General features: G+C 54.7%; 3 protein-coding genes across 4 annotated transcripts in view; 2 read left to right on the forward strand and 1 right to left on the reverse strand.

The window, feature by feature from the left end:
- The window catches only part of PTSG_05332, an 11,141-nt gene extending 3,910 nt beyond the window's left edge, over positions 1 to 7,231 (reverse strand). The window contains exons 1-16 of one of the 2 annotated variants that reach the window (XM_004993849.1): positions 6,544 to 7,231; positions 6,153 to 6,293; positions 5,794 to 5,942; positions 5,357 to 5,459; positions 4,924 to 5,183; positions 4,473 to 4,623; positions 3,987 to 4,172; positions 3,432 to 3,559; positions 3,118 to 3,211; positions 2,579 to 2,892; positions 1,996 to 2,285; positions 1,582 to 1,660; positions 1,372 to 1,444; positions 776 to 1,166; positions 364 to 498; positions 148 to 197 (exon numbers count right to left, since the gene is read on the reverse strand). In XM_004993849.1, coding sequence (XP_004993906.1) covers positions 148 to 197; positions 364 to 498; positions 776 to 1,166; positions 1,372 to 1,444; positions 1,582 to 1,660; positions 1,996 to 2,285; positions 2,579 to 2,892; positions 3,118 to 3,211; positions 3,432 to 3,559; positions 3,987 to 4,172; positions 4,473 to 4,623; positions 4,924 to 5,183; positions 5,357 to 5,459; positions 5,794 to 5,942; positions 6,153 to 6,293; positions 6,544 to 6,868 — 2,869 coding nt within the window. In that variant the 5' untranslated portion in view covers positions 6,869 to 7,231. Of the gene's footprint in view, positions 1 to 147; positions 198 to 363; positions 499 to 775; positions 1,167 to 1,371; positions 1,445 to 1,581; positions 1,661 to 1,995; positions 2,286 to 2,578; positions 2,893 to 3,117; positions 3,212 to 3,431; positions 3,560 to 3,986; positions 4,283 to 4,472; positions 4,624 to 4,923; positions 5,184 to 5,356; positions 5,460 to 5,793; positions 5,943 to 6,152; positions 6,294 to 6,543 lie in introns of those variants that run through there. The other variant, XM_004993848.1, reaches the window with a different exon arrangement.
- A 319-nt stretch (positions 7,232 to 7,550) lies between these two features.
- PTSG_12294 (uncharacterized protein) lies at positions 7,551 to 10,153 on the forward strand (the record flags this gene model as incomplete). Its single annotated transcript, XM_004993850.1, has 9 exons — positions 7,551 to 7,677; positions 7,894 to 7,982; positions 8,264 to 8,340; positions 8,616 to 8,699; positions 8,810 to 8,873; positions 9,179 to 9,266; positions 9,369 to 9,472; positions 9,685 to 9,763; positions 9,977 to 10,153. The coding sequence occupies exons 1-9, from the start codon at positions 7,624 to 7,626 to the stop codon at positions 10,151 to 10,153; spliced, it is 816 nt and encodes a 271-aa protein (XP_004993907.1). The 5' UTR covers positions 7,551 to 7,623.
- Positions 10,154 to 10,363: 210 nt separating this feature from the next.
- Positions 10,364 to 12,783, forward strand: part of PTSG_12295 (uncharacterized protein) — a gene marked incomplete at its 3' end in the record, with an annotated part of 13,586 nt that continues 11,166 nt past the window's right edge. Inside the window, exons 1-2 of the mRNA XM_004993851.1 lie at positions 10,364 to 10,992; positions 11,369 to 12,579. Of these exons, the coding sequence (XP_004993908.1) occupies positions 10,579 to 10,992; positions 11,369 to 12,579 (1,625 nt within the window). The 5' untranslated portion in view covers positions 10,364 to 10,578. The remainder of the gene's footprint in view (positions 10,993 to 11,368; positions 12,580 to 12,783) is intronic.

Below are 12,783 nucleotides of genomic sequence, written 5' to 3' on the forward strand. Positions count from 1 at the left end.
CACACACACACACACACACACACACACACACACACACACACACACACACACACACACACACACACACACATGTACACTCTCACACACACGCACACATGTACGCTCACACACACACACATGATGAAGTTGTCATGGCACTCAACATACATGGGAGTTTGATGCGCGTGCGCTTTGTGCCGGCACGGTGGGCTCGGTGCCTGCGAGGAAGCCACGATGTGAAAGGCAAGGACGGAAGTGTGAATTGATGGTAACATCAGGTACGCATGTAAAGCATGTGGAGGGGACGACCAAGCAGTCAATGCTGAGCTTGCAGGAACGCGCAAGGTGATGTCAACAAGCCACGCTCCTGGTTCAAGTACGTACCGCACAATCACGATGACAAGCCCGATGACAGCGATGACCAATACGATAGTCACAATAGCGATGGTTTCCGCGAGAAGGAGGCCGGACCCGCCAGACGACGCTGCCGAGATTGTCGCATCGACGGTGGCGATTGAGCTGTAGATCAAAGCAAGAGCAGCAAGCAAACCGTGCAACACATGTCAGAAAACACGCGAGGACATGGGCTGCTACAGATGCTCATGTGTGATACACACACACACAAGCAGGTGAACAAACAACAACCAAACAAAACACACACACATACACACACATACACACACGTACACGCACACACACACGCAAACACACACGCAAACACACACACACACACACACACACACACACACACACACACACACACACACACACACACACACACACACCTCGCACCAACCTGAAAGGGCCCACGTGCTCACGGTTTTCAGGGGCGACGGCGATGGCATAGGCGAGGTGTGGGGCAAACCCCGACAAGACAACGACAACTTTGGCATTCGGATCTGTGCTGTGCACCGAGCTTGCACTCATGATTGTCAAGCCCTCAAACGTGCATCGATCTGGGGTGGCGGTAACAAGCTCAGCCGGATCTGTGCTGTGCGGTAGTGAAAGACTCCGGAGATCAGACAGGCGGCGCGCCGAGAAGACGGCGATGTGATAGCGTTGGATGGTGCCGGCCCCCGCTTGTCGGGAGAGTGGCAGCCATGACAGCTGCACGCTATCGTCGCTGTCGTCGATGTCGTCGATGTCATCAATGCGCTCGGCGGTGACGTTTAATCGCACTTCAATCACTGTGTGTGCATGGAACGGTAACGCGCAAGTGAGATGAGTAACGAATGTGGATGTGCATGTGCATGTGTGTGTGTGTGTGTGAATGCGGAGGAATGTTACCAAGTGCGTTTGAGTGGATTCAAGTGTGCTGGGGCTGAAAAAAAACATTGAAGAGATCACCAATCACGCATGACAGCATGAAGAAGTTTTGCAGCGTGCTCTGACCTCCGCTCGCTGCGTAAAACGGGACGCTGACAGGATCAGTGCGACCAACTCCATTATCAGCTGTGACAGACACCTGTTGTGCACATGGCATAAGTTGGAATGATGACATGAACATACACGAAAGACGACACTAACGATGTCAGCTCCAGCCGGATGACAGGGTCAACAAGCATGCACACAACGGTGATAAAGTTAAAATGCACATCGTACATTGTAGGGTTGGCCAACGCGAAGGTTGCACACATGCGCGTGTGCTTGCAGGACGCGAACCGACGAGATTGGCACGCCTCTGCAGGTGTCAATGAGCAAACACGGACGTGTGCAAATGTGTTTATTGTGTATGTGTGAGTGTGTTTATATGCATGGTGGGCTGCAGAGTTGAGCGATCAACGTCAGGGCGTGGCGTGAACAAGGAGAACGAAGTGCCAGACAGGAGAATGCAGAAGCATACACCACCACACAAGTTGGCACGTCCACACACCACACAAGTTGGCACGTCCACACACCACACAAGTTGGCACGTACACACACCACACAAGTTGGCAAGTACGCGCAAACACATACACACGCACACGCAAACACACACACACACACACGCACAAACACACAGGAACAAAGACGTACCCCTGTGTGATGACGACGTCATATCCAAGCAAGGGTCCGCGGAATTCGAGCGGAGAGATCGGCGCCCAACGCACATCAACACACGCTCGCGTGACGTGTGTCACTTCGAGGCCCCTGACTGGGGCAAGTGGTGGCAGCGGTGGAGTGATGAGCACTTTGTCTTCAATCGTTGCTGGAATGCACGTGTCACCGATGGTGTTGATGGTGCACAGGTACGTGGCATAAGGGGCTAGCGACAAACTGAAGCTTCCCTCTGCATGGATCTCCTCCAGCATATCCAGGACCACCGCCTGACAATCAGGGTAATGTGTGTGTGTGTGTGTGTATGTGTGTGTGTGTGTGTGTGTGTGTGTGTGTGTGTGTGTGTGTGTGTGTGTGTGTGTGTGTGTGGTGATGTGAGAACATAAAGCTATAGAGAGGACGACATCGATTGCCTGAGGCACAGCTGGTCACGCGTGTAGACGTGTGGACTCGCACCACCACCCGTGATGCTTGTTTTGCACAAGTACAAGTGTACATGTGCGCATACATGAAGACAAAACACACCACGCCCTTATTCACGCCGCATGAACATCACACTTACCACAGTTGGCACGGAGATGGTCGCATTTGCGCGCGACGCGCCCTCGCACGTGATGCGCGCAATGGTGGGGATGAATGCCCGTGTCGCTGTGTTTGGCAGGCTGGCCGTGTAAAATGCATTTAGCATGGGCTTGTGCAAGGCCAGCACAGACAGGGTGAAGTGATGGTGCAGCGTGGTGTAGAGGATGCGCTGGGCGCGGGCGGCGATTCGGGGTGTGGATTGCAGAGCTTGCAGTTTGGCGGGGATGTCCATGTTGTCGTCAATGGAGGATGGCGCCGGGGTGATGAACGGCCGGCTGCAGGGGAACTTGGACACTGGAACGCAAGACACAGACAGTAGCAGCACGTGTGCAGCGCGTTATTTATCAGCGCACATATAATTGCGTGGAAAGCAAAGCGTGATCAGGTGGGTGCGTGTGTTTGTTTCTTGCTTGCTTGCTTGCATGCTTGACGTGAACGCAGTTGCAGGGCCATTCAGGACACCAAAGCCGCACGCCGGGCTGCGGGAATGTGTGGGTGTGAATATGCAAGTGAACGTACTGCAAGTGGCGCTGACGTCGGTTGGTCTGCGCAGGCCTGTTCCAACTCGAAGATCCCACACTCCCGTGAGAGCGGACGGAGAGGTGTCGCTCACCTGGTTGTTCAAGAGAGAGGAAGCGGATAAATGTGTGTGTGGTGGGGGGGGACGTGTCAGAAGCGGTGGTTACAGGCAACAGCGTCAATTGGCCGATTATGGCGCACACACAAACACAAACACAGACACACACACAGACACACACACACACACACACACACACAGACACACAAACACACAAACACACAGACACACACACACTCTCTCTCTCAATTCCAACCTGTTTTGTCAATGGGACGGGCTCAGCGGTGATGAAGCCATTGAGGGCTGCGCCTTCGAAGATGATGGCATAATCCACGTACTCGTAAAGCAGCCATGTTTTGTCCAGGTTTCGCCACGCTACATTCTCTGTGATGAATGCGACACAGGGGCAGGTCGATTGTTATTGTTGTTGTTGTTGTTGTTGTTGTTGTTGTTGTTGTTGTTGTTGTTGTTGTTGTTGTTGTTGTTGTTGGGGTTGTTGTTGTTGTTGTTGTTGTTGTTGTTGTTGTTGTTGTTGGGGTTGTTGTTGTTGGGGTTGTTGTTGTTGGGGTTGTTGTTGTTGGGGTTTGGGTTCGGGGACGCCTCACTATTGCTCAGCAAAAGCACACACACACACACATACACACACACATACACATACACACACACGAATGCACGCACACACGCACACACATATACAAACACATACACACACACACACGAATGCACGCACACACGAACGCACACACACACGCACGCACGTACCCACGCACGCACGCACGCACACATCCAAACACAAACACACATGCCATACCTGGGCTGAAGCCGTAGTCAGCGACGGCAGCAAAAAAGACGAGGGAATTGGCAAACCCAAAATCATCTGCGACAAAGACAGTGGTGGGCACACAGCCATTTGGATTCACATCAATCTCAACCGCTACGTAGTTTCCCGTAACCTCTGGATACTCGTCCGACTCGAGATGAACGACGTTGCAGTCGTCTGGAACAAGGGGTGTCGCCGAGGCACATGTGTGAGAATGCATGACAAGATGCAGACCAGGGAATGAAAATGTTGACGGGGCAGGGACGATGCAAGGGCACAAATGTAAAAATACACACACAACAAATAGCACACACAACAAATAGCACACACACACACACACACACACACACACACACACACACACACACACACACACACACACACACACAAGACAGACACACGACAGACACAAACTCATGACACACTCACACACACAGATACACACACGAGCGGCTGCAGTAGAAGAAATAAACTTACCCTGTGGTACGCATGCGTGAAACGAAGCACCCGGGTACGTGTCGCTGTTGGCTGAGCAACCGCACAGCGATGCAACGTGCTCGACGCCACCGTTGAGGTAGCAGATGGGGACGCCTTCGTATCCGGGCTCGTTGTGATTCCGCAGACAGCCCTTGGTGTCATGAGCATGGGATGATGAGGATTGACATTAGCACGCTTGAATGTGGTTGCACAAGTAACGTGAGGTGAAGGAAGCTGATGCAGTGGCGCGTGGACACGGTTGAGCGTTAGGTGGCCGAACACTTGAGAAGGAAATGGCCTCATCACACACAGACCTCCACTTCCCCCCGTTCCACAATCCGCAGGGTTCATATGCATGCATGTACTCACAAGCACCCACGCGCAAGTATTACACCCATGCACCTGCATGCACCTGCATGCACCTGCATGCACATTCAATACAGGCACTCACTGTGGGCACTGGCGTGCTGCCGCTCATGCCTGTGGTTGTGCACGAACAAGGCTCGGCAATGTTGCACTGCTGCAAGTATGTGTCGAATGCGCAGTGGGCCGGGCCGCAGCCGGGCGGAAAGTACGTGGCGCACAAGGAGGACGTGCCTGCAAGCACGCACGACGCGGCGCTTGCGTCCCATTCGCACGTGAATGAGTCTGTTGGCAGCGAGCAACGGGTCTCGCTCTGCCTTGTCCAGTGAAAGCACGGCAAATCCTTGCCTGAAAAAGTGACCCAGCACAGTGATGGGATGTGATGTGACGTGATGGGACGTGATGGGACACGGCAAAGTTGAGATGATCGCGTTGAGAGGGACGACACCGGAGCATGCAAACAGCGTTCAGCCGTCACGATATGGAAGGCAGTACACCACACGCAGACTAGTCTGATGTACCTTGGCAATCCCACATGCCATCAGGGAGCCGTGTGCAGTTTCGGAAGATGGTCAAGTACAACACCGTTGTTCCACCAAATCTCACATTGGTACAGCTGCCAAGCTGCGCGTGCGTGTGTGTCGTGTCGTGTTGTGTGTGTGTGTGTGTGTGTGTGTGTGTGTGTGTGTGTCGTGTGTGTGTGTGTGTGTGTGTGTGTGTGTGTGTGTGTGTGTGTGTGTGTGTGTGTGTGTGTGTGTGGAGTGAGGTGTGTGTGTGTGTGTGTGTCGTGTTGTGTGTGTGTGTGTCGTGTTGTGTGTGTGTGTCGTTGTGTGAGGTGTGTGTGTGTGTGTGTGTGTGTACGTGCGAGACACACACTACATCGGTTTCTCATGCAGTGTGTCAAAACAGGCCTTCGTCCACCGCTCACAACCGGACACGGTCGACTTAACTGACGCACCTGTGATGAGCCTGTGAGACTCTGTGACAGCGAGTAGGACGTCATGCAGGCTGGGTCACGATGAATGGACCATTGAAAGTGTGGCAGGTCAACATCGTTGAGGCCACGGTGTTCCAGTCGCAAGTAGCGCGTTCCGAGCCCGAGCGATGCTGATAAAGATAATGGAATTGGGAATGCAGGTGAGCAAATGTCGAGTTAACAAGAATGTATTGCAGAGCTGAGGGCCCGCAGATCTGTCAAAAGGCATTCAATGACAATGTGTGTGTATGTGTGTATCGTGTGTAGCCCTATCGTCCATCACATGAACACGCACACGCATGTGCATGTGCACGTATGCATGTACATGTCTTTTCTCTCACCTGGAAGCCGCACACAGGAGCTTGGGGTGGTTGTGACTGCAAAGCAGTTGCTCAAGCCTTCCCTGGAACAATGGGTTCCATCAGAATCGCCAGGAAACCCACACACGAACCACGTCGGTGGGGGCGGATTCAGGGTGGAATCTGCTCACAGCCAGAAGCAGCAGTGTAAACAAACACATCAACACAATCACAAACCAGCAGCAGGCGTGAGACATGTATGCAGCCGTCAGTAGCGACGAGCAACACAAACAGCGAGCAGCACACAAACAACATGCAGCACACACACGCACACACACACACACGCACGCACGCACGACACACACGCACATATCGTGCACCTGACATCTACGCACACACACAAACACACACACACACACACGCAGAAACGCACTTGAGCAGGTCTGACAGCAACGGGTGGCGAGCTCGGAGAATGCGGGTGAGTTACAGGTTCCCTGAGCCGCAAGGAAACCGCACAGCTTCGGGTTGGTGTCAATGCAAGCGTCAAGCGAAGTTGTGGACGGGCGTGGCGAGGTGGTGCTCGTTGAGCTGGTTTGCGCACCAACAAGGACAACGGCAGAGGCGAAAAGGAGTGACACGAGAAGCAGCTGCTGTGAAACGGGTGCGAACACCGCGTGATGCGGTCTCATGCTTTGTGGGCGGAGGGCCTGCAACGCCTGACGCTGTCGTTTTCGGCAGCGATTGCACCCTCGCTCCATGGGCCGTCAACGGTGCTGCGTGAGGATGGAGTGGAGCGTGGTGGCGGAACAGCGGCGAGATGGAGTGCTCATCTAACGCTGCAATGGCAACGCCTCTTGTCCAGCAGCAGCAGCAGCAGCCGGGATCCAAGGGCACGCGAACCGATGACAATGAGAAGAGGAAAGAGGGCAAGGCCAAAGAGAGAGAGAGAGAGAGGAAGGAGGCGAGAGGAGCGAGGACAGAGGAGAGGCGCACGCTGCAAAGTCAGCCAAGGCGCACGCAAAATTGAAAGGACACCTCGCTCAACGACAGCAATGACGCTCTCGACTCGACACACAGCGGCAGCAGCAGGATGTTTGGCTGGCTGGCTGGTTGGGCAAAGCAAGGTCGCGGAAAATTGCGGCAAAACACAACCAAAACAGCGGCAGCGCGGAGCCTGCAGGCATTGCTGAAACGTCGAAGGTTTCGCTCATTGATCTCCCTCCCTCTGGCCGCGCAAGTCAGGACTGACCGAATGTTTGATCCGAGCTGCAAGCACCGGTGCTGGTGCGAGTGGAAGAAATGAAACAGGAAGTGAGGAGAAAGATGATGAGGAAGATGAGGAAAGAGACGTATGTGAGACGAGGATGTCTGTCTGTAATCGATTATTGACGCTCAAGGGCGACGATGCGAAGGACAGCCGACTGATGTGAACGAGAAAGGGGAAAAGCCAGCACGTCCTTCTCGTCCGAAAACATTCGCAGAATTTCCACAACGCTAACAACGGTCACCAACCATGTCATCGGGCAACCCTGTTTTGTGCAGCTTAAAGTGCAGCAACCACATCAAGGTGTGCATGTGTGTGTGTGTGTGTGTGTGTGTGTGTGTGTAGGTACATACGTCGTCCATGTGGTGCTCCTTTGTGTGTGTGTGTGTGCGTGTGTGTCCCCCCTTGTGTGCGACAACTTCTGGTCTGTTGCACAGTGCCCACACGATTCAACTGTGCACATGCACCTGTGCACATGCACCTGTGCACATGCACCTGTGCACGTGCTTTTAATGCCAGGTTGTACGCACAGCAAGAGCCAAGTTGACCGGTTGCCCACGATGCAAGGCATCGCTTTCGACAGATTGCTCAAAACGAACATTTCTCTCGTACGTCACCCACTCGCCGAGAAGCTGTGCATGTGCAGTGGCATGATGTGACGCCTTCATCTGTCTGCTCTCTGCGGGTTGGCCGATGAACGCGCACACATCACAAACATACGGGTTGGCCGATGAACGCGCACACATCACAAACATACGGGTTGGCCGATGAACGCGCACACACATCACACACATACACACACACACACACATACGCACACCGCATCGCGCTTGGACAGGCTGTGGCAGCCAGTGTCTGCACACAAGCACCCATGTGCGTTGGTGTTGAGGCGCGTAGGCCAGGAGTGGGACGTACCGTCTGCAGACACAGCGAGCGTATTACACGTCGGCATCACTGACTCAACAGGTACATGCGTGTGTGCGCTTGGGTGCGCTGTGACCTTGAATGCGTGCTTGCGTTGCGTTTGAGCAGCAGTCGTGCAGGCCAAACGTGGCCTTGGAACGTTTTACCCTCATCCTGCATCCCTCGTATTGTGACATCCACGCGCACTCATTCTCATTCGCTCAACTCATGCACTTATCCACTTTTGCACTTGCACACATGCACACACGCACGCACGCGCGCGCACACACACACACACACACACACACACACACACACACACAATCGTTTCATTTCAGGCAAGGTGTGGAACTTTGATTCAAAGGGGTTGTTCCAGGAAGACTCTGGATGGGATAAGTGCATCATCCTCGATCTTGGCATCGGTGAGAACAGTGTGGCCCTGCTGATGTCCTGTTAGCTGTCGTGCCCCCCTTCCCGACAAGGGAACTGAACTCATGCACGCACGCGCAATGCCATGCCCCCGGTGTCACAGAGGGGCCGAAGGTTGATTCCACATTAGCAAGCGAAACAGAACACTGGCGCCGAGCCTCCCCAGCGTGTGTGTGTGTGTGTGTGTGTGTGTGTGTGTGTGTGTGTGTGTGTGTGTGTGTGTGTGTGTGTGTGTGTGTGTGTGTGTGTGTGTGTGTGTGTGTGTGTGTGTATTTACCTGTCTCTGCGCCTGCATGCCAAGTGTGTCGCTGTGCCTACGTGTGCGCGGGTACCTTCGCTTGCTTCTGTCCCTGTCCTTGTGCTTGCGTCGCGGTGCTGTGCATGGATGATATGACAAGTGCTCACGCGGTGTGCACGCCACTTGCTTGGGGCGCCCGTGCCTGTGCGTGTTGTCATTTGCTTTCGGCAACAGCTATCATGCCACAGCCAACAACTGCTTCGATTACATTGTGCAAATACTCAACAAGCTCGCTTTCAACGGCACGTCCACCTGGACCAAGGTGCGTCAGTGCAGTGTCGTGTGTCAATGCACGCAGTGTGGCTTCGTATGACTCTTCATTGCCTGCGTCTGATGCACACAACCACAACCATACACGGTGCAGGTGTCCTTGTGCAGTGTTGCGTTGAATGAATGCGTGGCCTTGGCAGAGGCATCGCAGCGCTGCCGCGACTTGATACAACGCGCCAATGGCTGGCTCCTTCACGAGTGCGTTGCGTGCGTGTGTTTGTTCATTTGTTGTCTGTTTGTTTGTTTGTTTGTTTGTTTGTTTGGATGTTCATTTGGTTAGTTCATTTGTTTGTGTGTGTGTGTGTGTGTGTGTGTGTGTGTGTGTGTGCAAATGTCTTTCTGATGGCTGAAAAGTGACCATACCATGTTCAGATGTTCACACTTCTCCGCTCATTCCTTTGTTGGGGCAGGGCGTTCACGGCCTTCAGTTGCACCATTCATCTTGGGGAGTCGGGAGAACACGTTCAGTTTGAGCATGACACCTGTCCGGTAAGATCTCTCAGCTGGCATGTGTGTGAGAGTGAGAGTGAGAGAGAGAGAGAGTGCGTGTGTGTGTGTGTGTGTGTGCGACTGAGTGAGTGTGCATGTCCGTGTGCTTATCCGTGTGCATACCTGCGTATCCGTGCGCCTGTCTCTTTCTCCATGTGTGGGTTGCACATCAATCTCAACAACACCAACACCAACACCAACGCCACACTGCAGGTCTGTTTTCCGTACTTGGAAGCACGCCTTCGCATCGCCAAGGCGTTCTTCCGTGGGCTCAAGGACGAGAGCGCTGACACAGACGACACACACGAAACAGACGTGTGGCAGCAAGACGACGAGGATGACATGTTCGCCCATGACGATCAAGCAGGCAGCGCAGACGCGTGGATGTGAGAGAGTGTGTGGGGGGGTGTATGTGGGTGTGGGTTGCTTGTGGTAGGCGCCAGCGCCTGGCTTGCACAAATTAAACGCACGCAAGGCAATATTCCCAATTTTCGTTGCAAAACGCGACATCGCGATGTGTATTCGTCGACGTCACCGCGAACCAACGCGCACAACACGCGCATCTGGTTGTGGTGCAGTCTGCGTGCAGTTTTGCACGCACTGGCTTGGTGTGTTCTTTTGTGTCAGGCATTTTCGGTTCTTCTTCCTTTGATGGCTTGATGGAGTGCCTTGCTTGCCTTCAGTCAGACCAGCAACCCGAGAAAGGAAGGAGCCTCAAACACAGGAGAAGCTCGGACAGCTAAGAGCCGCGCTCAACGCGCTCAACAGCAGAAGGCAAGAAGGCACTCAACCCTCTTTCCCCCATCCCATGAGAAATGAGCCCACCCACTACTTCACGCAACAGTATGGCAAGGGCAACAACTGCAGCTGCATGTGCATGGCTGCTCATGGCGATCGCGGCAGTACACAGCGCCGATGCCGCCGAGCGTTTTACTGTCGTGAACGAAAATGCAGCGGCCCATCATAATCGTGCGTGGCCTTCTGCTCCTCCTGGGAGCCCTGCACGCCCACACCGCAGAAGAACACAGTCTTCGCTATCCTTCGAAGACTTCTTCCTGACACAGGAGGTCAATCACAGCACTTTCTTTGGCGCCTGGTATCAGCGGGACACGCTCATCGCCGAGGATGTCATGTCACCGCACATGCGGTTCCTAACACGGCCATTGGCACGAGTGCCAGAGCTGTGCAGGGCGTTTGAGCTGCAAGACAAGCAAAATGGCGGATTCCAGGTGGGCATTTGCAGAGCGTGCTTGTGAGTGTGCGCTTTCAGACCTCTGTGTGCACCTGTGCATATGTGCATGCGTGCGTGTCTGGCGTCTGTGTGCGTACGTTCTCACACACCTTCATGGATAGAGTGGCACCTTCTACCAGTTTTACCTTTTGCCTGCAGGCAAATTCGTATTCGTGGTGGTGGCGGTGGTGTGCTGTGTGTGCGTGCGTGCGTGCGTGCGTGCGTGTGTGCGTGTGTGCGTATGCGTGTGTGCGTGTGTGCGTGTGTGCGTATGCGTGTGTGTGTGTGTGTGTGTGTGTGTGTGTGTTTGCATCACAGCAACTCCCATTCCACCCCCCTTAACCCCCCCCCCCACACACACACACACAAAACAGATGAAGGAGCAAGGCGAGACACGGCAGGTGTCCTCGTGCAAGCAGATGGAGGACGAGCTGGCTGCCGGCGCGGGTTTGCTCATCCGCTACGAGGACCTCGTGGACTCCCCCGCAGAGGACCACGTCAAGCAGCTGCAGGACGGCGTGCGCGACGTGTTTGGCACAGAGTCCACGGTCCACCTGTACCACGCCACGCAGAACGAGTCGCGCGCCCTCATGCCGCACACAGACCCCTACGACGTCCTTGTCATCCAGCTCCACGGCTCAAAGCGCTGGACAACCTGCATCCCAGACGCATACGTCTCCGAAACCGACACTGACAACGACGGAAGCGACACCAACGCGGAGGACGACGACAACACCAACACCGGCACTGGGGACCACGGTGCTTCTGCTTCTGCTTCGTCGTCGTCTTCTTCCTTCCCAAGCCGCCACGGCACACGCTCGCGTCCAAGCGAGACAGAGACCATCAAGCACTTCAACCCTGCGCAGCTGGGCCAGCTGCAGGAGATCCGGCGCCAGAAGCAAGAAGGGTGCACGCGCTACGAGGACAGAGACCTGCGTGGCATGCGCTGCAACGAGTTCACGCTGCGTGCCGGCGACACCATGTACATGCCCAAGGGCATCATCCACTTTGCGCTGTCGGGCGAGGAGGGCTCGTCGCATCTCACCATCTCGCTGGAGCGCAAGGGCCTGGCGTGGGCCGATGCGCTCATGCACGCTGCACTCTCTGGCGCGGACATTGTGGACAACCCGGCGTTCCTTGGCCACTGGAAGAACACGGTGCAGTCGCTCATCAGCGACTACCGCGGCGTGCAGCTGCTGGAGGCCATGCCATCCTGGCACCTCAACACGGGTGCGCTGTGTGCAGCGCATGGACAGGAACAACAACAGCAGCAGCAGCAGCATGGTGATGGCAGTGCAGCTGGCGGTGAGCGTGATGAGGTGAAGGCGTTTGTGGCGTCGTTCCAGTCGCTGTGTCGCGAGGTTGGACCCGATGTGCTTGAGACGTACACCAAGGCAAACGACCTGGACGCGTTCCTGAATGCAGACGGCATTGGCGCGCTTGTTGAGCGCGTGTGCAGCGAGGAGTCGGCCACTGCTGTTGTGGAGCAGCTGTGCGCACGCGGCAAAATGCCCGTGGACGTGACGTCGCCGCGCTTCCGCAAGATGCGCGTGCCGCAGATGGTGCGTAACGTGTGCATTTGTGTGTGTGTGTGTGCATTTGTGTGTGGGCGCGAGTGTGTGTATGTGTGTGGGTGTGTGTGTGGGCGCAAGTGTGCGTGTGTATGTGTCTGTGTGTGTGTGTGTGTGTGCATTTGTGTGTGTGTGTGCACGCGTTGTTTCTATCCTCCTATCCTAAGCGCAACCTATCTCAACTTTGCTTCTTTTCCACTTAACGTGCCGCTCTTGTT

This window comes from Salpingoeca rosetta (assembly GCF_000188695.1).
Source record: "Salpingoeca rosetta unplaced genomic scaffold supercont1.12, whole genome shotgun sequence".
NCBI lineage: Eukaryota > Choanoflagellata > Craspedida > Salpingoecidae > Salpingoeca > Salpingoeca rosetta.